This window comes from Podarcis melisellensis, assembly GCF_964234715.1.
Source record: "Podarcis melisellensis genome assembly, chromosome: 2".
Classification (NCBI taxonomy): domain Eukaryota; kingdom Metazoa; phylum Chordata; class Lepidosauria; order Squamata; family Lacertidae; genus Podarcis; species Podarcis melisellensis.
In genome coordinates this window covers 53,420,290-53,444,567 of record NC_138529.1, presented here as the reverse complement: position 1 = coordinate 53,444,567, position 24,278 = coordinate 53,420,290, and the positions used below count along the sequence as shown (strand labels likewise).

Here is a 24,278-nt window from a genome sequence, read left to right as displayed (position 1 = left end):
TGTTGGCCAAATTTGGGTCACCAGCTGTTTTGGGACTACAATTCCCATCATCCCTGACCACTGTCCTGTTAGCTCCCTGATGGAAGTTGTAGTCCAAAAACAGCTGGAGACCTAAGTTTGGCCCTCACTGCCTTAAGCAGTGGAGAACACCGTCTTGTGGTCCCACGAATGAGACAAGCCCACCTGGCATTGGGCCTTCTCAACGGTGGCACCTCAGCTCCAGAACTCCCTTCCCCTGAGATACGACTGACACCATCCTTCATCTTCGGGCGCCAGTTAAAAAAAATTCCATTCCCTTAGACTTTTTGTGGGGAACAGATATAAGTTGTAGATTGGCTTCTGCTATTGTTTTATTGGTTTGAACTTAATTGTTTACCCTTTAAATTGTTTTTAGTTTGTTGTTATTCTTAATGGACATTATTCCTCTCTTGTAACTGCTGGGATTAAGAAATGATGATGGGCTAGATAGAAAGGCCTGTCTGTTTATCTAACGTGTTTTCTTCGTTATGGGTTGTATTCTCTGTTCGCTAGTGCAAAGGCGAGTTTTAATGATATGCAACAGAGGAATCCAACATTAATCCAATCTGATTTTCACCATCCCCTCCGTGTGCTGCTGTTGCTCCAAAGTGGGCCAGATATTAGTTGGTAAAATGGCATGACACAGGGAAGGATTAACCCCCTCTGACTCAGTGCCACAGGTCACACCGCAATCTCCTTCCACCCTAGCAGCTGCTTTGGTCTTTTAAAAAGCCTGTTGAAGTTAATAAGGAACGCACCCCTGCTTCCTCCCCCTAAAAATACAATGCTATACTACTTGTGATGTTTCATTTAAATTTAATAAAGGGGCTAGCCTCTGTAAACTGCAAGCACAACTCTGCATAAATAATTTCAAGTAATCATGCCTTTGCATAAATTATGTTTCAGTCTTACGAACACACACCACATTCAAATGTCTAGCGCTGATAATTACGTAGCCATACTATGCAAAAAAGCTGAGCCATTCTTATGCATGCAAACACCATGCATATAAACTCTCTAGCCACTTTTTTGGGGGGAGGACACTGTTGTTCTGCGTCACTTACTGGACATTTTAAAAGACGAGAAAAGGTAAAGGACCCTTGACAGTTAAGTCCAGTTGCAAACGACTCTGGGGTTGCAGCACTCATCTCACTTTACTGGCCGAGGGAGCCGACGTTTGTCCACAGACAGTTTTTCCGGGTCATGTGGCCAGCATGACTAAGCCGCTTCTGGCAAAACCGTTTACCTTCCCACTGGAGCGGTACCTATTTATCTACTTGCACTTTGACGTGCTTTTGAACTGCTAAGTTGGCAGGAGCAGGGACCGAGCAACGGGAGCTCACCCCGTCGTGAGGATTTGAACCGCTGACCTTCTAATCAGCAAGCCCGAGGCTCAGTGGTTTAGACCACTGCACCACCCACATCCCTAATCACATGTAAAAGATTAGATTGATTTTGTACAGCCCTGTGCACAAATACTTTGAAGTAAGTCCAGTTGGTCTCAATTGGGCTTATCAGAAGTAGGTTATTGTTAGAACTGTAGCACTGGTTACAATGGGTGGTATCCAACAAATGCATCTTGTCAGTGGAAAGGTTTCCTCCACACACGCCCTCCAAATCTAGGGTTTCCCCCAACCCTCTGGAGCCTGTCCTGTTGGAACACCCTCCTATCAGATGTCAGTGTTGAACAATTAAGGCAGCCCTGCTTCGAGAAGCTTTTAATGTTTGATATTTTGTACCTTTATATTTTGTTGGAAGCCAGCCACAGTGGCTGAGCAGATGGGTGGGGTATAATAAAATTATTATTATTATTACTACTGCTGCTACTACTATTAGTACTATAACTACTATTTTTTTAAAATAATACCCTGTATGTAAGTGGCCTCCCTAACCCTTTCCACTGGCTCATATAAGACCAGCACAAACAGTTGGACCTGGTGAGCACTCAGTGCTCCCAACCCCTATAGTTATAATCCATGGGTTGCCATCTGATTTTATTCTGCTGCAAATTTGATTTTAAGCTGTATTTTAATCGATTGTTTGATTTATGTTTTTAATGTATCCTATAATTTGATGTTAGCTGCCCTGATCCTGGCTCCTGGCTGGGGAGGGTGGGGTATAAATAAAATTATTATTATTATTATTATTATTATTATTATTATTATTATTATTAGACTTGGGGTCATTTTTCTCTCACACAGCACTCTTACTTTAGATCAGAATCAGCCTTTCCACAAGCTAAAGAGGCTTTCTGACAGCAGAGGCACAGCTCTGGATACAAGCCAAGGTGTAATGACTTATGAACTGGGATGGATTTAACCTGGAGTTTCTAGGGAATCAGATTTACGTCAAAGTGAAGCAAGCTCAGTCATGGTAAGCTTTCTCAATCTATGTCGCTGATATTTTCTTTTTCACAGGACTGTTATCTGTGGCTCGTGCTCTTTTTTTTTGGCTTGAGCCCAACACATCCTAGATGACCACAGACGACAGCGGTTGCTTCTAGACTGCTGCTATTTTTTGGTGGGATTGAATCACAGACCAGCAAATTTAGGTTACATATTAGAAGGTATGTTCTTAAAAAGTCTGCCATCATCTCATTTGGCCATGAGGTGGTGCTGTAAACATGCAAAATAAAACCAGCAGAAGGTTTTATTTTATTTTGCTGGAGCGAAATTATTACAGAGGCAACAGCAGATAAATATGTTATGGCCAAAGCAAGACTGAAGTTAAATGCAACTAAAAGTTTGTGTGTGTGTGTGTACGTGCACATGTGTGTTGAATTTCCAGAATTTGCTGATCACTCTTAGCCATCACTCTTAGTTATCAGTTTTGCTAGGACAGAGATCTATGTTTTTGAAGTCCCTGGTCAAGATTGTAAAGATTTGAAATCTCAGCCCTATAAACCAGGCTGAAGCACCCAAATATATTGTAGCAGAACACCCAGTGAAAGCTACCTGGTGGGCACTAATCCATCACAGGGCCTTTTGGGTGGTGCTTTCCTGTTTCTGGAATAACTTCCCTAGGAAGATGTGTCTGTCTTGCTCATTATGAGCTTCAGGGAGAACTTAAAAACATTCCTGTTTACCTGAGTGTTTGATAGGTGAAAGAAACTGTTCCTGACAGCCTTGAAACTATTATCCGTGAGAGCATGTGACTTTTGTACGTTTTTAGTTGTGTTAAATGTTTTTAGATGTTTGAAATTGTTTTAACATGTTTTAAATGTGTCTCATCTTATTTATAAATGCATTGTTTTACCCCCCTTTTACAACAAATGTTTAGCTAACACATGTCAAATACACACAGTGTAATAAAGTTTTTGGAAGCTGCTTATAGACCTTGTTCAGAAAATGCCAAAGCCTTTAAGCAAATTACCTGGCAGCTTAATCCAATCCTTGTAACATCATCAGCAGTAACAGAATTAGCAACGACTTCATCCTTGAAAAGTGCAGAATATAAAATCTTGAATATCTGTGTTGAATTGCTGGATTCTCTGCACTTAAGTGGGTGCAGGCGCTACTGCTTTTAAAAGCACATTTTAGGACCCTACAGACTTCACAATGAAACTTGGTTACTACGATGCTTTATCATTGGACTCTTTCCCTAACTTTTCGAGACCATTATTACTATTGCACGATGCCTCTTTCTGTTTGCTTTCCATTCCACCCCCTGATTTTTGGTTGCTCTGCTTGACAGATCCTGATGAGTTAATTTGTTGTAAACGGGCGACATTTCCCTGTGTATGTGTGTGGGGAAATCAAAGCTTCGATTTGCATATTTGTGTCGTTTAATTTGTACTGTGTGTCTTCGGGGGAGCAGAATTCAAACCATAAGGTTTCATTTTGCATCGCACCACAGAGCGACACAAGTTTATCAAGTTTATCAAGGCAGAAAAATGTGCAACAGAAACGTGTGTGTGTGTGTGTGTGTGTGTGTGAGAGAGAGAGAGAGAGAGAGAGAGAGAGAGAGAGCGCTGCGTTTAGAACAAGAGAGAACTTAAATACTCTCAGATACAGAGCTCTGCAAGGGACAAAATGTGGAACTGGTCTTTTTCACCCAGTGGCTGAAGCAGCATAAGCTTTCCTGGAGCTTCTCTGCTGGTTCAGGGGAGCTGCTTGTGGCAGCGTCACGTTGTGCTTCTCCTCCTGCAACTCGTTAAAAAATGAAGAAGAGGGGAAACGAACTAGCGCGCGAGTCCCACCCCCTCCAGGTTGCTCGGCTTTCTCAAAGCCATATTCCTTTAAGATGATGTAATAGTCATTTCCCTGGATGGTTTCTTCCCTGCACTGCTGAAACAACAGCATCCGAACTGCACTGGGAACTGTGGAACCACCCAGCCCAGCAACCAGAGGCAGCAGCCTGGGTAGTGAAAGCAGAGAGCAAGCAGCTTCCCTGGGCATCCTTTTCCTCTCACCCACCCCCGCTCCACTCCACTTCAAACTGCTGCAGGCTTGTGCTCTCTCAACCTGGCTGGGAACATGGGAGGATCTCTGCCCTTCCTGATGGAGAGGGTACCACTGTGGGATGCCACTGAAACTGCCTTTCACTGCTCTTCACATTATCTGGGCTTTCTGCAAGTCATCTGAAGCAAGGTCCTCCTCCTGAAATTCTCTCCTGTCCTAAAGAGTCCTGACCTGGGATTTATGCTGCTTTTGCCTCTCTCTCTCTCTTGGTCTCAGCTATTGTTGCACAGCTTCGTTTCTCTCTGATGCCCAGCCTGGTTAACTTTCCTGTGCAAGGGTTTTAACAGTTAAGTTCTGCCTGGATATTGCGAAGTGAGCTGCTCTCTTCCCCGCAAACCCCAGTCCCTTTCCTGCTTTTGGATTTGCTTCTATACCAGATTCAACCCTGAGTGCTGATTTTTTTTTGGGTTGCTTAGGAAATGTCGCTTCCCTTCGCAGGAACTGTGCATTTGTGTAACCAAGGTAAGGCTCAATGCTTCTATCCCCTCATTTGCATAATCTAAATGAGATGCTTGTGCAAACCTGGAATGTGTTTTTTAAACCTCCTTCAACCTTTCTTTAAACTAAACAAAAATGATAGAGCAAGGTAAATGTTCCCTTAAATAGGTTGTATGCTGAGCGTTCAAAACTCAGCTGCTTTTTACTCTTTTAAAATAGTGTGGGTCCCCCCATGCATAGAGGAATAATTCTTTCTCATTTTCTTTTTATTCAACAGGCTTGTGAATGATAAGGAAACGTGGCTTGATCCTACTGTTTGGGGCTTTGATGGAAGATCTGGTTATGTGATTGTCTTGTGTGAAGGGAGCCCTCTTCAATTCTCGTATTTCTTTGTTTTTGTAAGGTTCAAGTCACCTTGTCAGTTTTTGTGATCACCCATTTCTGGACAATTGGGAAATAAATCCTGTAACCTCATTTCTGTTTCCTGTTCCCCACCCACCCATCCATCCCAGTCTCCTTAAATGCTAGGAGACCCCTGGGGGAGTGGGTATAAGGAGCCTTCTTAAAACCTTGGATGTGAGTGCGAGTTCCCCCACAGCTTGTGGTTGGCTTGTTTAACAATATCATGGCCTTGAGTGGAAACTGCAGGACTTACCTCCCTCCCAGAGAGCAAGCAACAGCTGCACAATCCTACCCAGAGGTGATAGAGCTGAATGTGGGCGGCCAGGTTTATTTCACTCGCCTCTCAACTTTAACAGGCATTCCCCACACCCTGCTTTGGAAAATGTTCACCTCCAAGAGAGAGTCGGCCAACGATCTTGCAAAAGATTCCAAGGGAAGGATATTCATCGACAGAGATGGCTTCCTGTTCCGCTACATTTTGGACTATCTCAGGGACAAGCAAGTGGTCCTGCCTGACCATTTTCCAGAAAGAGGGAGGCTCAAAAGGGAAGCCGAGTACTTTCAGCTGCCAGACTTGGTCAAAATTCTGAGTCCGGACGAGATTAAGCAGAGCCCCGACGATTATTGCCATAGTGATTATGAGGAGGTTTCCCAAAGCAGTGACACGAGAATATGTGCCCCGTCGTCACTCATGCCCTCGGATCGAAAGTGGGGCTTCATTACCATTGGCTACCGGGGGTCATGCACCATGGGTCGGGAGACCCAAGCAGATGCCAAGTTCAGGAGGGTCCCGCGGATTTTGGTTTGCGGCAGGATTGCTCTAGTCAAAGAAGTTTTTGGAGAAAGTTTGAATGAGAGCAGGGACCCAGACCGGGCTCCCGACAGATACACCTCCAGGTTCTACCTGAAGTTCAGGCACCTGGAAAGGGCTTTTGATATGTTGTCAGAATGTGGATTCCACATGGTGGCCTGCAATTCTTCAGTCACGGCTTCTTTTGTCAATCAATACACTGATGACAAAGTTTGGTCCAGCTACACGGAATACGTCTTTTATCGTAAGTACATCTGCTGTGGCGACTGTTTGAGTTTGATGCATGCTGGGAGTCTGTTTCCTTTGGTAGCTGGGTTGTTATCCTGACTTGATCAAGCCTCTGTGTCCTTTCTGCTAACTGAAATTTCATTCTGAATCGGGATGCAAAGAGGGTATTTAGTGCAAGTCTTTTGAGCATACACTGGTGGTGAATTCAGTGGTATGGTCTTGGCTAGGGGGCAGCACAGACTGCTGGAATTTCCTCCCTTCTCTGCTCCTATGACAGACATTCACACACGCACACAAACATGCAGAGATGCATCTATCCCGCCATAGTTAACCAGCAGTTTAACTATCTTGTGTGCATTTTGAGTGCTCATTCAAAATAGGCGAAAAGGCGCTGCTGATTTAGTGATAGAAACTGTGCAATGGTAATAGGTGTTTGGTAATAATCACACACTGCCAGCCAAGCCATCTAGGAATAAAGCGATATGCTTATATGCAGAGAAGGAAAAGTGAAATCTACTCATCCTAGCTCTTTTTCAGCAGGGGTCTTTTTCATAGACAAGGTCTATATATTGAAATAGACAGTGGATGCCTAAGAATGAGTATACTGCATCTTGCTATGGTAACTCTGATTTAACTGGATAATTTTACTCTGCTGTCTGGAATCTCATCAGAGGATTGGATTCAGATCTGAAGCTTTGGCATTGTATAGGGAACACTTTTGTCTGGTCACACCAGGGTAGTTTTGCTTCCGTAAATTATTATATAAAAGGCCTTGTCTGATCTTCAATGTGTGTGGCTGCAGTATTTTATTGTGATTTTACTTCAAAAAGGAGAAGGATCAATTGGTTCATTATCACAACCAGGTTTTTCCTGTCCCCTTCAAACGTGTTTTGTGAAGACAAATGTGAAGTAGAGGTGTCTTATCCAACTGACTTGCTGCACTTTGCATAACTAGCTAGGGAAGACGATTATGAGGGTTGATGTTGAAAAGTAGTGCAGAAAATTGAGAGAAGGCTTAGTAATAGATGCAAATACTCAAATTTAAGGCATTATGTGAGCATCTAGTCTGAGATGCATATATTGGGAGCCTGTATCTTGTGTTTATGATATAAATGAAATTGTTAATACGCCCAGGTATTAATTAATTTCAAAACAATTCTTCCTAAGATAAAACACTGACTTATTGAAAATAATAATGGGAGAAATAAGGAATTGGTATGATTGTTGTTGTTGACAGTTGCTTTGCTTTGTTTTGGCAAAATAAAGATCCAGAAAGCTGCTGGACTTTTTAGTTGCTTATTTGCCCAAAGTTTAGGATTAAAGTTAGAGTCTGATTAAAATTACATCAGAGATTACTAGTATTTCATAGTTGATGTAATTCATACTCGACGCATTAGTTCCTAACTTTCTTTGGTATGTTTGTTGCCATGAAGAAATAACTTTTTAAAAGCAGACACAAGTTGAAAGAGGAACTTATTAAGGCTTGACCTTAAATCCCTATTCTCTCTCTCTCTCTCCCTCTCTCTCTTTTGGACTTTTGTTAATTCCCCCACCCCCACCCCAACACACTCCCAAGTTACAATCAATGGTCATTTGACAGATATAAAAGAAAAGAGAAACAGAAAGAAAAGAAAATACAGCAAAGGAAGTCCCCCCTGAAGATATTTGAGGAAATGACATGTAAAACTGCTCTTGAGACTATGTAATTTAATTATTTAATGCATTTTATACTGCTTATCAGGCAGAGCTCACAAAGAAATGCAGCACCTTTCCAATTAGGACATGATCCACAGATGAGTTTTTCTACCTTCCCTTCTCACTTGCCCAGTGCAAGCAGCTGAGCAAACCTCTGGCACAGCCATCCTTGGATCTGAGAGCTGGCCCAACCAATGTACATGCTAAAATAAAGCAAAACACCCAAACACCCTGATGGTGTTTCTATAATTGATGGGAACAGTTGCAACAGTTCCTAGCCTACAAACAGGTTCCATTTGCTTATGGTGTCTTGTTGATCTGAGAAGAGGCAGCTGGGGCTCAAATTGTTGCATAAATGTTGGGTAGTGTAGACTCAGAAATCCAAGGAGGCTTGGGGTTTGCCAGAGCTAAGGCGTCTTGAATTGTGTCTCACAGTGAAGTGTGACGCACCCAAGATATGGATGATGCCTGCTATCATACTGCTCAAGGGCATCCTGATCAAATTTGCAGATGACACCAAACTGGGAGGGGTGGCTAACACCCCAGAGGACAGGATCACACTTCAAAACAACCTTGACAGATTAGAGAACTGGGCCAAAACAAACAAGATGAATTTTAACAGGGAGAAATGTAAAGTATTGCACTTGGGCAAAAAAATGAGAGGCACATATACAAGATGGGTGACACCTGGCTTGAGAGCAGTACATGTGAAAAGGATCTAGGAGTCTTGGTTGACCACAAACTTGACATGAGCCAGCAGTGTGACACGGCAGCTAAAAAAGCCAATGCAATTCTGGGCTGCATCAATAGGAGTATAGCATCTAGATCAAGGGAAGTAATAGTGCCACTGTATTCTGCTCTGGTCAGACCTCACCTGGAGTACTGTGTCCAGTTCTGGGCACCACAGTTCAAGAGGGACACTGACAAACTGGAACGTGTCCAGAGGAGGGCAACCAAAATGGTCAAAGGCCTGGAAACGATGCCTTATGAGGAACGGCTAAGGGAGCTGGGCATGTTTAGCCTGGAGAAGAGGAGGTTAAGGGCTTATATGATAGCTATGTTCAAATATATAAAAGGATGGCACATAGAGGAGGGAGAAAGGTTGTTTTCTGCTGCTCCAGAGAAGCGGACACGGAGCAATGGATCCAAACTACAAGAAAGAAGATTCCAGCTAAACATTGGGAAGAACTTCCTGACAGTAAGAGCTGTTCGACAGTGGAATTTGCTTCCAAGGAGTGTGGTGGAGTCTCCTTCTTTGGAGGTCTTTAAGCAGAGGCTTGACAACCATATGTCAGGAGTGCTCTAATGGTGTTTCCTGCTTGGCAGGGGGTTGGACTCGATGGCCCTTGTGGTCTCTTCCAACTCTATGATTCTATGATACTGCTGATGGTGCTATTCTAATTCTTTCTGGTTAGAACCAAGTGGAAAAACCAAGGGTGGTGCCCAACAAACTGGTTCAATTCTGGAAGAACTTCGGACGGTGCAATGGAACTTCTCCCTCCCCTTTCCCTGTGTGCCCTCTGCAACCTTCTTGAAAATTTATCCAAAGGATTGGGAGAACCCCCACAAAGATTTGGGAGGCATGTGGGGAGAAGAGAAGCAAGGGAAGTTCCATTGCATAGTCATAAGCCCTTGTGTTAATGGACCTCCCTTATTGGCTGACTCCCCCAAGGTCTCTCTCCTTCAATATATATTTTAACCCCATGCCTTATTCATAAGCCAAAGTTTGTCTCATTTGCCAGCCTATATACCTTGATCGAACCTTCAGCTCAACCTATTTATTAGATCTTCTGCATAGATTCCTCATTATGTGTACCATTCTTGATGAACATATCTTCAAACTATGGCCAGCCAACTTTCTTTATTTGTTAGCAGGTGGGACTATTTGTTAGCTTTTATCAGCCGTTGGAATTCTAGATTTGCATCCAAAATTATCAAATGAGGTGTGTCTGTCTTAAGTGAATTGAAAAACTACATTTGTATGATGCTCTGAAGAAAGTTTTGGCACTATCTAAAGGTGTAGATATGGCTCACCCAAGTGGCAAGGAAATGCACAATTTGACAGAGAGGCTTTAAAAATGTTTTGATGTGATATGCAAGCTACCAGATTCCATGCAGATGGCTTGTAACTCCACCACCCATTCTTTATGGTGTATGAGAGACTATTAAAGGTAAAGGTAAAGGTAAAGGTAAAGGACCCCTGACAGTTAAGTCCAGTCTCGTATGACTCTGGGGTTGCAGTGCTCATTTCGCTTTATTGGCCGAGGGAATCGACGTTTGTCCACAGACAGTTTTTCCAGGTCGTATGGCCAGCATGACTAAGCCGCTTCTGGCAAAGCCAGAAATGCCGTTTACCTTCCTGCTGGGGCGGTACGTATTTATCTACTTACACTTTGACGTGCTTTCGAACTGCTAGGTTGGCAGGAGCTGGGACAGAGCAATGGGAGCTCACTCCATCTTGGGGATTTGCACTGCCAACCTTCCGATCGGCAAGCCCAAGGTTCAGTGGTTTACACCACAGCACCACCTGCGTCCCTTGAGAGACTATTACCTTTGCTTAAACTAGATGTACCTCAGTTGACAAATCTTGTACACGCATGAACACAGCCTCCCCCACCTCCTCTACATTCAGGGATTCCCTTTCTTTCTGACCCATGTCTGAAATCTTATGTTCATTTGCCTCTTTACAATATTGGTAAAATCAGATAGGACATTTCTTCAATAAATCAGCAGCAAAGCTGTTCAGCTCCTTATATTCAGCATGCTGGGGACAGTTGTGTCCACTCCATTCAGGGGATCCAAGCTGGTGGTCTGCTCTTACCTCAGTAGCTGTTAACTAATAGATCTGGCTCCTTACAAGTCAGATCCTGGCTCCAAGAAGCACCCATGAGGAGGAAGACCACTGGTGCAAGCCACAGAGTTGCTGAACCCAGCCTCAAAGCTCCCCAACTGGGAGATAGCACCCTTTGTGCCATATCATAATCATGAGCTGGTCTCCTTGCTTCATATCTCCTGGCACTTTTTCACCAGCGTATACAGCAAGCAAGATGGGAGCTGACTGAGATGTGACCAAATGCAAGGCTCTGAGGCAGAGACCAAACCAACAGGCTTGAACTGATTTTTATTTTTTTTAATATAAAGATCAGGGAACGGAGACATTACCTGGCCTGATCCCATCACTGCTCAATAATTTTCTTGAAGGTTTGAGGTCTAACTGGGCACCCTGTAGTTCAAAGATTGGGAAGCTTTGGCTCTCCAAACGTTGTTGAGCTCCAGCTCCCAGCAGCCCTAGCTAGAATGGCCAATGATAAGGGATGGTGGGAGGTGTAGTCCAGCAACATCTTGAAGGCTGCAGGGTCCCCCTCCCTGCAGTGCTGTAGTTCCTTCCTCTGATCTGTTCTCAGTGGTGGTTGATGTGCTGAATCCACACCTAACATCTCTCCCAGTTCAGGACCCTTTCTGTGGATTCACATGTTAACATTCACTCAGATTGCTTCTCCCAGGGTAAAGCTGGCAAAATACTTGTGGGAGTCATTATAATGGCTGTTTGTGGTATTCAGTGGCTATTGTGTAGTGATACCTTGCTCTTAAAAAAAGGAAGCCCTTGTCTTAAGAATGTTGATTCTGTTGATCACTCCTTCATTGCATTTACCAGTTTGAAACAGCTAGCCAAAATCCGAAATGCAAATTTGCCTTATGCAACAGCAGGTGATTTGAGCAGTTGCTGTAGTGATGACAATAATTTATATCATACGTGCTATGTAACAATGTACGACTCTGAAGGGAGACAGCAATTATATAGATGCATGCACACACTCTTTTCTTGGATGTTTTAATATGAGATTGTTGGCAATCCACACCGAGAGTCTAGAGTGGTCAGAGATCCTTCACATCAAATTCCTAAAATTCTCTTTTTCAAAAACTCTCAGGACCAATAAAACTTGACAGCTGGTTTTCCGATGGGACATTCCAGCTTCTTTGCAGCTGTATAACCATAATTATTTAATTAGAAGCTGCCAACTGTGCCTATATAAGCATTAATTCATCAAGCTGTTGTGCTGGGGTTAATGGGCCGAAACAGTGGGAGGTATTCTGAAGCAACTAGTTAGCTACATGCAAAGATGTTTTGTGCTGATCAGCTTAAGTACCTCCTGTGTGTGTGTGTGTGTGTGCGCGCGCACACACACACACACACAGAGAGAGAGAGAGAGAGAGAGAGAGAGAGAAAGAGAAACAACAACACAGGGAGCTTGGAAAGCCGATGGAAAGATTTCATAGTTTCAAAAGGCGGTGAGACAAGCTGCTGTAATTCTTATATTTCAGATCCTTTGTTGATTAAGCCATTGGTGATGTTATTATTTTTTAAGCCAACAATGTTGCACACTTCTATCAACCTATTTCAAAGTATCCAGCTGGATTAAAGGAAAATACAACAGAAAGGTGGATTAATTCAGTTTTAATAGTGCCAGAGTATTTAGCAACATCTCAGATGAGTGACATAGATAGATTGATACTGGCTTTTAAAAAAATGGCTGATAGATGTAGGCGTCCAAAATTCTAGTGGGAGATTCATTTTTCACTTTGCACTTTCAGGAGCCAATGAAGGCAGCCAGCACAGCAAAACAGTTTCTGCTTTGCTGGGTGAGTGGGGATAGTGGAGCTGAAGAGCAAAAGACTAGGATGACAATGCAACGTGTGTGTTCAGCACAGCTGGGCTGTGCTCCAACTTTAAACTAGGCCAGCACAAGAGGGAATTTGGAAGCAAGCTGTGTGCCTTGGTGTATGCTGGGTCCATTATTTAACAGATCCAGGGATTACAGGCTCTTTGTGTGGTGTCTGTTGGAATAAAAGCCTGCTCAGAGGACGAGTTGCCAGTCAAAATGGAACACAGGCTCCAGCATTCTGTTGGTGTGGCGATTTCCCAAAGCACCCCTCCCCTGTCACCTGTGGTTAATCTGAATGTGTGGCTGGGTCAACCTCCCTCTTTCCTCTGTTAGTTGTCCTGTCCCTTTCCGACCCATTCTCTGTCAACTGTTGCATTGCCCCACAGTCAGTCCTCAGCTGGTCCGTCCTGTGTGAAGGAAAGACAAAATAGGCTTTACCAGATACTAGGCAGCTCCCAACCATTTTCCTCAGTGGCCAATCCTTTGTCAGTCCTTGGGGGCTCAATGATGGCTGTGCAGGTATGAGGAGGCCCTGCTCAAAGTGTCCCCTAGTGTGGCCTTTGCTCCATCAATGGATTCACATGGCTCTGGAAACAGTGTCCATAGCAATGCTCTGAAGAGCACTGGACAGCTGGGTCCAGTTACAATCTTAATTTCCCACAATGCAGTGACACTATATTGGGAGAACTGGGGGAAATTACAATGCTAATGAGAGAAGCTGTCTGGTGCTTCTCAGATGCAGCCATGGGGTGGGGAATTAAAAGTGGGCAGGCTGACAACAGTGGTGGGCCCCATTGGGGTAAGGGGAACTGGCAGCTGTTCAAGGATGTCAAGTGCTGATGCTGACCCTGGGTATGGAAGATAATTATGGGCTGTATACAAATAAGTTCTACTCAGGGTAGACTCATTGGGTAGGATTCAAATAAGGATTACGATCTGTGGAAGCACTGCTTGTGCAATGGGGCTTCCCCTCTCTCCTCCCCCTGCACCTCTCCATTGACTGGGGGTGGGATGGGAGAACTCCTGGAACAGTGCATGGGGGAAGGAGAGGGTTGTTCGTTCTGCCTGGCAAGCCAAAGTACTTGCCCTGATGGACTGATCCCCTTGGCACAGTGTTGAATTCTTCCCTCTGAAATTAGTGGGCCTAAGTTAGTTGAATCCATTAATTTCAATGGGTCTGCTGTGAGTAGAACTAACTTTGGATAAAACCCTATAGCATTTGTGTGACCCACACTGTGCGTCTACAAATGTTATACAAATGGTGCGAGGCACAGTTACATAAAGGCTCTGGCAACATATGGATCAGCCCTCAGACTTTACAGCTTCTTCTTTGACTTTTTCTGTAAATGTGGCAGATATACTGCCATGACATCCATGTTTAGAAAGAACACATTTTTGTATTGTTTCAACATTGGACCCTTTTAAAATGGAATGAAACAGGCTCTCCATCTTTCATCTCTCTGTCTGCCTTTTTCAGCTCCACCCAATTGTTTTATTTTGCTCAAATGCAGCAGTATACTATGGAGAAGATTAAATATGTTTTCCTTTGTATTAAGTAGCATACATATGTACTTATTGAAAATGCTGTGTTTCCCCTTGGGGAATGTGGCAGTGCTATATAAAGATGTAGCAACACTGCAATTTTAAAGCAATGCTGCCTTCTATAAAGCAGACCATTGGGCTTTGGGTGACAAATAAAGAAATCAATAAATGCCCATAGCTGACTCAACAGTGGCTTATCTTTCATGGCCCCATTTTACACCACCACCCTAATCATGTCAGCCTTACTGAATTCAATGGCGTTTACTCCCTGGTAAGTGGGGCTGGATTGGCAGCCTTAGTTATCCATTGCCTTTCATGCTTTCTGAATGTTGTGATGCATATCTTTGCTCAAAAAAGAGGTTGCTTTGGGCTACTCTGCATTTCGCAGCACTCGGGAAAGTGGAAATGAAACTATGCAAACAGATATAAATGATAGATGTTGGGAAATGGCTGGAAAAAAGACTGGGTAGAGGTATTAACCCTCCAGGTTAAGGTAATGAGAGCTGGGAGGTACTGAGCTAGATCCAATATTACCCATTTACATAATGAGTTCAGATATACCTCCAATTGAATGTGCCCGTTATTCTTAGAGATATTTTTCCAAAAGTCTGAAGAAGTATGAAAGTTTCCTCCTTCTTTTTTAATTTGAGAGTATTATGCAAATTTCCTTAAGGCTTGCCTTGCCTTCATAACCACACATATAAAGCATCTTGGGTAACTGTAATGTTCAAAGGAAACTTTGAGACATCCATAGCAAAATGACTGTAGGCTGAAAATTAATTGACAGGCTTTGTGAGCCTTCGAGTCATTGGCTGCTTTCATTCATTATGCTTTCCCTGTGGGTTGTGGCCTGATTTTTCACCTTACCATTTTGACAAAGCACTGTTTGGTTTATTCATTCTGCTGTTAAAGTCTGTTATGAATATTAAGAGATAGTTATGGGGTACTCATCAAATTATACGTGTTTAAATGAACGTATGCTATTTGATAGGGGCTGGTATTTGAGAAAATGTGTGCAATAATTGGTGCCTACTTAGAATTCAGATTTATGACCTTTTAACAACAGATGCGAAGGAAATCCCAAGGGTATATCCGGATGGCATACTTTACCTAAGATTAATTTAACCAACCAAAACATGTCACCATTTCTATTTGAACAAAGCCTGAGACAGCATTTAATTAGTAAGTGCATTTTAAATTCATATACATACAGTGTGACTAGAATGGTAAGATGTGGCACCCCCACCACAAAATGCTTGCTGAGGTGGAGTTTGTTTGTAACAGTAACAGCATCGCTGCGTTGTCAGCATAATGTCATGATCTCTGAGAGAAATGACAAAAGAGTCTCATGGCACCTTAAATTGATTGTGGCATGGGCTTCTAGGGTCAAGATGGGTTCATCACACACATGCCTAGAAAACTGGTAGGAAAAAATAAGCATGGATATTGTGTAGGATGGGAAACCTCCAGCCCAAGGGTCAAATCAGACCTGTCAAGCAGACCAGTTTGGCCCCCATGACCATTTTCTGCCATTGTCATTCACCTGACATCACGTATTATAGCAGAATTAAAGATGGGTTTGCAGGAGGTATTTCTGACTGGACTGTATAACTGTATCAATACAATTTACTTTTTTTTTGTAAAAGATGCAGACTGGAGTGTTTTAATTTATTGTTTATTGTTGTATGTTATACTTCAATACTATCTGTCTGTCTATCTGTAATTGCCCAGTAAAGTTAAAAGGCAAGGAAAATATAAGAGAGAGACTACAGGCCTGAGTCAATTAGGTATGTCTCATTCCCAGTGATATATTAAAGCCAGGGTGCACAACTCAAACAGCTCTGAGGGCAACTTTCATTTACTCAAGAAGGATACATCAATACATTAACTGCAGAAGAGCATTATCTCACATATTTACCCAAAGTAAATATGTAGTCCAGCTAGAGCAAGGCCAGTGTATGGCTGACACAAATCTTCCCTGTAAAATTAGGCTTCAGGAGAAGCACACATACAAAAATCCCTCCTTGATTCTTTCATATATTTTTTGGACTTTGACTGTGGTTGTTCACAGCCACAACGATCCATTTTGCTTGCAGTGTGGGGATGCTTGCCTTGGCTCCAGCACTGTGCTGTGAAGCAGCAATATAGCATGGAATGACAGGGAACGCGGCTTGGGCTGGCCTGACTATTAGGCACAGTGAAGCAACTGCCTGAGGCAGCAAATGCTGGAAAGGGGCAGCATTCCCTTCTCCTGGAGTACAGAGGTATGTGTGGTGCTTGGTTTGTCCGAAATACCCTAAACTGGAGTGCTGGCCTCAGGGCCCCTGAAAGACTTCCTGTTGTCATTGTTGAAGTAATATTCAGCTGCTGCTCTAGTTGTCTTATATGTGGAATGGGGGAAGTGCCATTTTGCTTCAGGCAACAAGATGTCATGAGCTGAGCCATGGTATGACTGGCTTCTGTTGACATCAATGGGACTCAGTGCTCACTGGTCAATTTTTGCGCCCTGGTCAATTTCAGTTTCTCTCAGTCCCCCCCCCCCTTTTACAGTCTTAAGTTCACTTCTCCACATTTCAACATCAGTTTTTGAATTTTGTTTAAGTCTCCCTGAAAATTTATTCACATTTTAGTGTGAATATTTCTGCATATACACATGTTTGTATGCAAATTTGCATGTTACATACATTTTCCCAAAGCAATTTCCCCTAATAGAATAATTGTTTGCATGTTATTTTCATGAATTTTTATGTGCTGTTTTAAATGTACCCTGGCATGTGCAATTTTGTACACATCACATGGCTGGGGAACCGCACTGCAAAAATCAGAGAAGGGTGAATTCTGAAAGATGGTTGTGTTCCTGTTTGCCTGTTGTTTTGGAAAGTTCAGATTCAGTAGGTTCATCTTTAAATGCAAACTGGGTTTATCTAATTTCTCCCCCATCCGTAGTTCATTCTGCACGCAGTGAAATCTTGAAAAATACCACTCATATTCATTACTGTTTCTGATGTGGAGTGTTCTTGTGGGGAGGTCACTACTGCATTGTTCAGCACCCAGATAGAAGCGTCTTAAGATCTGCCCCTTCCTTAATAGTGCCACAGTATTATTTAATGGCAAAGCACATTTTAAAAAGTTCCAGCACTGCACAATGAAATATACAAAATGAACTGCTGATTGTTCCAAAATTTAATGATCTCTCATGAGAGCTGGAGTTCTGAAGTACGCAGAGTGGGTAGGAGGAAGAGTGGGAGGGAGGAAGTTCAAATGCTGTTGGGTTTATGCAGTTCTCGAGTGCAAGACAGACTGTGAACAGGATGGGGATGGAAAGAACCGAAACGCTGTCCTTATAGAGGGCAGGTGTTCCCTTAAGCGGAGAGGAAATCTTCATTTCCTATCCATATTAAGTGCTAGATGGAAGGGAATGTTCACTAAGATCAGACTGGCTGGTCTGGGTATTTTGCCTGCTCAGTGATTTGTGTTGTTTGTGCCATTTGAAGCTTTGAGCTGGCCATTTTCTCTAGTGGAGTTGCTCCCAGTACGTTTCCGAGCACAATTCAAAGTGTTGGTGCTGACCTTTAAAGCCCTAAATGGCCTCGGTCCAGTATATCTGAAGGAGCGTCTCCTCCCCCATCGTTCTGCCCGGACACTGAGGTCCAGCTCCGAGGGCCTTCTGGTGGTTCCCTCACTGCGAGAGGCCAGGTTACAGGGAACCAGGCAGACGGCCTTCTCGGTAGTGGCGCCCGCCCTGTGGAACGCCCTCCCATCGGATGTCAAAGCAATAAACATCTACCTGACATTCAGAAGACATCTGAAGGCAGCCCTGTTCAGGGAAGTTTTTAATATGTGACATTTTAGTGTATCTTTCATCTTTGTTGGAAGCCGCCCAGAGTGGCTGGGGAGACCCAGCCAGATGGGCGGGGTACAAATAATAAATTATTATTATTCTTATTAGGACACAGGCACACTTCACACAGTCTCTGGAATGGGTCCTCCATATATGTGTGGCAGGGCAGGAGTGCTCCTGTGTCCCTACCATGTGTAACATTGCCTCTGCTTTGGGCTGTAAAGAAGGGGGGGAGGAAAAAAACCACACCAATGCAGCGCCGAGGGGGGTCTGCAGGGCACCGCAGCTATGATGTAATGCATGAGCAGAGTGGAAGGCAAGAAGTGGGGGTGCCTAATTTTTGGTCTTGCACAGGGCAGCGTTGAAATTTGAAAGACCCAAGTCCACCCCTGTTATGATTCTAAGCTGAAAGCCAGTGTGATATAGTGGACAGAGTGTTGCATTTTGACCACAGAGACCTGGCTTCAAATCCCTTATCAACCATAAGGCTTTCTAAGTAGTCACTGTTTCTCAGGTATCCTATCTCACAAGGCTGTGGTGACATTAAAATTGGATAAAATATTAATAATCCTTATTTCTTTGGGGCAATGGCAGAATATAAATAGGATAATAGGCACACTCTCTTTCCATAGCAGCTCTTCCAAACATTGCTTTCTCCCAAGGATGGGGAACCTGCCACTCTCCAGATGTTGTTGGACTCAAGCTCCCATGAGCCCCAGCCAGCATGGCCAATGGTCAGGTGTGGTGGGAGTTGTGGTTCAACATCTGGAGGGCCAAAAGATCCCCATCACTGGGGGATCATATGCATGCCACCAAGATCCCTTCTTGACTGGCAGCTAAAAAGAAAAACAATCTCTCCTCTAACTGTTAATTGGATAAGGCTTGATGTTAGCCGGGATTTACCAGGATGCAATGACGATGAGGACTCTGTGGGTGCCATTGAATCAAATTTAAAAATTCATGCAAATTAGAAATAACCTACTGCGGCATAGTATAACAGCCTGTCTTATACTGAGCAAAACCATTGGTCCATGTAGCTCAGTATTGTCTACACTGATTGGCAGAGTGTCTCTCAGGCCTACCTGGAGATGGTGGGAACCAAATCAGTGACATTCTGCATACAAAGGAGATGTTCTATCAGTGAACTACAACTTGAGTAACTATAGAGCTCCTTTATGCAAACTTGTATTAAGTGGGGCTTAACACTGGGCATTCTGAGTAAATCTTGCTGAGGGAAATTAAAGATGCAGGTGAATGGCTGACTGATTGACTTGTCATTTTGCATGTTCTCCTCAGGCTGAACAACCATCTGTTCTTTGGTGCTCTTTCTAGTCTAATAAGTTTAGGGTTTTTTAAAATAAAAGGTTACCGGTAGTTTGTTTAGTGCAGTTCTGCTTAAAAGAATTAAAATGGGGGAGGAATTGAGGGGGACAACAGAGGACGAGAACATGGGTGTTCTTATTCTGAACTTGCAGCTGACACAAAAGTAGCACCAGCGATAAATTCCTTTACTTGTTCTAGTTATATAACACACACCACAAACACACATATGGACTTGAAGAGTTCAAAAATGCTCTTGAAGACTGAGAGTGCAGAAATGTTCTAACATGCTTGCACTAGCAGAACTGATTATTTTGGAACTTCATCTTAGGCTCTTCTTAAAAACAGCCAAGCCATTCACATTCTTGCCTTTGCTAAAGGCAATATGATATTTGGACTGGGCTCTTTTTGGCCCAGATAACCAACTTCATGTGACTTAATTAATGGATCATATTGTAGGAGGTGATGAGGAACAGTTAGAAGAATGCCAACAGATTCTTAAATGTGTCTTCCTTCAAAAGCTTTTTGTCATTTGCATCCCGTCCACTCTGCCCCCTAAGCCATTATGTCCACCACCCAAACAAGCAGATGCAAAGACTCTAGCCTGTTCACAGGCCTGTCCATCAGGTATCGAACAATATGAGGATGGTGTCACCTAGCAATTACCCTTCTTGTGTCTTCTCACTCCTCCTAAATTGGTTACAGTACAAACAGGAATAGAGAGAGCTGTTGCCAGTCAATTTTTCCACCCTCCGTGTGGAATTCCGTGCAGATTTTCCTTAATGCTGCTGATCTACAGCAGCACCACTACTCATTGCTTGTGGGGTGAGTTGGTGTGGACACCAGCAATTCCACATGGAATTCCTGATTCCTATAATGAGTCTTGGAATTAGAAGGGAGTAGGAAAAGGAAGGCGAATGTGGCACAAAAATTGGGTTGTTTGTTTTTTTTAAAAAAAACAATCAAAATAAATGGATCATTCTGTAAAAAGCAAAATTTCCAACAGTCCCATTCCCCCCCCCCAAAAGAGAGCAATCCAGAGCAGCCTGGGCAGCATGCAACCCAGATTAAAGTCCCTGAACAGGATCAGGGATGGTGTGTTCCGGACTACTGGTGCTCAAAAGGGTGCTTGAAGGCCTTGCAAGTTCTCCCTTTGGCCATGGTGACATGCAGAACAAATCTCTACCAGGGTCTAGATCTGCTGTAAGCTCATCTCTAGCAATGTGCTGTAGCAGGTGCTAAATGTTGTTGCCTTTACAGTTCCAAATGCCTGGCTGGCATCAACAGCCAGCACACTCAGGCAGCTGCCAAGGACTGCACCGCTTGGCATGGGCTACTGGTGCTGATGCCTATCCTGACTGGGCTCTCCCCCAATGTGGATACTGCTGTGCAGATTTTCCTTAATGCTGCTGATCTACAGCAGCAGCAGTACTCCTTGCTTGTGGGGTGAGTGGGTGTGGACGCCAGCAATTCCACCATAGAGAATCATCAGAGGCATTAATGCCAAGGGCCCACTCAGTCCTGGCCCCAAACCTGGGTAGTCATAAAGGTAACAGTCACATTAGCGTTCTAATAGTAACATATTTTAAAAACTTAAACGCATCTTCTCATGACATGCTAACAAGTTTAAGTTCTCAGCCACTGGTCATAGTTAACGGCTGAGGTCCCTGTGAATACAAACCATCCTTTTAGAGTGCTTTTCCTAGCCTGTTTGCAATTTACCGCTGAAGGTTAGTCATATAAAGTGGCTTTTCATGTGTAAACTTTAAACCTGACGTGGATGTGAAAACGGCACAGCAATAGCTGACAAACAGCCTGAGGAGGGTGGTTCTTACGCTACTAATGTTGGATCTCCCCCCTCCCCAAGACTTTGACTGAATCTGCCATCATACAAAATGATCGTCAAGTTTTAGATACTTGCTGATTAGCTGTGGGGGATATAGACAGTATATATTACGATGACTTACTGAGTGCACTTTGATAACCCCTTAGCATGGTTGGTGGGGGTGGCAAGGCTAGAGTAGCTGACTTAGTAGCCAAGCTGATGAAGTGAATGTTGAACTTAGCTCTCTCCCAGCACTTGAGAGACCCTTTTTGTAGCAGACTGAAGCCACGAACTCATACAGTGCTTTCTTCGGGGCAGTGGAGTGTATGGATGTCTCTTTGCCACTTCAGAGTTCCTGAGGAGAAAGCACTTAGCACTACAAGGTACATCTTGGCTTTTAAAGCAGAGAGGTGCGCGGAAGCCATGACAAATGGCATTGGGATGGAATCCAGCAGGCAGAAAGGGTGTACAATCACTTCACAAGCACCATTTCAGCTTTCATTTAAAGGGGAAGTTTTCATTTAGAATTAGCCACTATCGGTGCGTTGTTGAGAGATACCACTGAATCACCATGGTGTACATGAAAATAAAGCATACAGGGAATAAAACAATTTAAAAGTAATCATAAACAGCAGCTTACCATCTTTCACTCCAGTTCTTAAAAAAGGTGTTTGTAAGCTTATACCATAAATGGAGATACAAAGGTATCTTGGTTCTCAAATTTAATCTGTTCCGGAAGTCCGTTCCAAAACCAAAGCATTCCAAAACCAAGATGTGCTTTCCCATAGAAAGCAATGCAAAATGGATTAATCCGTTTCAGACTTTTAAAAACAACCCCTAAAACAGCAACTTAACATGAATTTTACTATCTAATGAAACTATTGATTCATAAAATGAAAGCAATAATGTATTGCAGCCGCACAATCAATCAATAGCTGAAATGGGTTCCACACAGTCACAAAAACAAAACAAAAAAGCCGCAAAAACAAAAATGCAAAATTAATAGCAAAAACAGACAGACCTCAGCGTAACACTCAAAATGGAAGTGTGGCACTCAAACTGGAAGCATAACACTCAAAACAGAGCACTTTTGGCTTTCGAAAAATGTTTGCAAACTTCTGGGTTTGCAGTGTTTGGGTTCCAAGTTGTTTGAGTACCAAGGCATTTGAGAACCAAGGTACCACTGTACCACCATTTAACATTTTTCAAAGCAAAAAAAGACATCACAGAGTATTTTCATGAATGCATAGCACAAAGCAATCTTCATCTTGATTTCACAACTCTATGAGATTATTCCGCTGTACAAGTTTAGTTTCTTGTGTCGGGGAGATTCTCAGCAAATAAGAATTGCATTTTTGGGATTTATATGCTAGATATTCTCTTCCCTAAAGCTCTCGGTTTTAAGAGCATGTTGCATTTATTTTATGTAACATATTTTAATACTGCCTTTCTAAAGGCACAAAGAGAAACCTAAGCCCACAAAATGGATGAGACAGCAGAGCGGAAATGGTTTCAGCAACTCAACTTTGGAAAGTGCAGCTGAAAAGATCTGTCTTTCAGAGGGAGGGAGCATTCCAGGGGTCCCAAACTATTTATTTGTTATTTTATTTATTTCGTTGATTTATATATCATTTAATCACACACTTCTCTAAGCTGTGTACAGGGAGCTCAATGCAATGAAACTAAATATGAATTAAAACAATAAAATCAGAAATCCTGCCGGAAGGGGAAAAAAATTATTCACTAAGCACCAAAAGTTCAACACAGAAAGGCTCTGCCTGACCTCAACTGGGAGGGAGTTTCATAAAATTGGCTCCATGTTATTAAATGCATGGCTGCTGGTGGATATGAGATGTGTACCAGATGAGAAAGCAACAGGATTTTGGTGTGAGGTTTTGAGTTTTTTTTTCACAGCTCTAAATGTGTGATGTCCATATGAACCTTGATGGAAACTGAATGAAAGCAGTTTCTAAAGAACCATTGCAAAACGAACAGATCCATTTTCATACAAAACTGAAGAGGACGGCTTGGGCTGTGGTTTTGAAAGACCACTGCAAGATCAAGCTGAGCAACTGAGACCATGGGTGGCTTTTTCAGATTGCCCTCATTGTACAATCTTTTCAAAAGCGACTCATTGTAAACCAGTGTCATCTTTAGGAGAAAATGCTCACATCTGGAATTCATTACAGACTATATCCCTCATCAAAGCTGGACAGCTTTTTGTCTTGCTGTGTGAACTTCTCAGGACTAGCTTTAGAAAGGATGCTTGGATTGGGGGTAGAAAAAAGAGGCATGATTTTTGCGATGTTTTCAAATGACGAAGAAATTGCTTTTGTTACAAATGGCATACAAAGCTCTGCTTTATTCCACTTTGATTGGGATTGTGTTTTGTGCCTTGAACCCCTTGAATCTGAAGATAGCATGATTGTCTCAAGATGTTTTGGCTCCCATCATCCCTGAGCATTGGCCATGCTGAGTGGCATCATTGGGAGTTGTAGTAAAAAAATTAATCTGGAGGGAAGTCTGCTATAATGTATTAACAATTGCATTTCTGTGTCTGTATACACATGTGGTGAAAACCTGGTTCCAGCCATGGCTTCCTAATAAATGCACACTATAAAATAGGCATGTTGAACTTCCTTGGTGATATGGTGGTGTGTATATTGGAAATGGTCGTGCATATGGTAACCCTGATTGTTTTCTTGTTCATTTGCTCCTTCCTTTTGCAAGTGACTGTCAGTTCATGGGAGGACCAATTTTCATCAAGTTTAGCAACATGATTTATGAAGCTGCAGAACTTCATAAACTGAAATGGACTCTAGTCCACAAAAGCTTATACCATACAAAATGCCTTAGTCTTTAATGCAGGGGTCAGCAAACTTTTTAAGCAGGGGGCCGGTCCACTGTCCCTCAGACCTTGTGGGGGACTGGACTATATTTTGAAAAATATATATAAATGAACAAATTCCTATGCCCCATAAATAACCCAGAAATGCATTTTAAATAAAAGGACACATTCTACTCATGTAAAAAC

At 42.9% G+C, this 24,278-nt stretch overlaps 1 protein-coding gene across 2 annotated transcripts in view; it reads left to right on the top strand.

Annotated features, from left to right (window-relative positions):
• Window positions 1-2,245: 2,245 nt before the first annotated feature.
• Window positions 2,246-24,278, top strand: part of KCTD16 (potassium channel tetramerization domain containing 16) — a 149,200-nt gene continuing 127,167 nt past the window's right edge. The window contains exons 1-2 of one of the 2 annotated variants that reach the window (XM_081900819.1): window positions 2,246-2,391; window positions 5,194-6,373. In XM_081900819.1, coding sequence (XP_081756945.1) covers window positions 5,542-6,373 — 832 coding nt within the window. In that variant the 5' untranslated portion in view covers window positions 2,246-2,391; window positions 5,194-5,541. Of the gene's footprint in view, window positions 2,392-4,193; window positions 4,941-5,193; window positions 6,374-24,278 lie in introns of those variants that run through there. The other variant, XM_081900818.1, reaches the window with a different exon arrangement.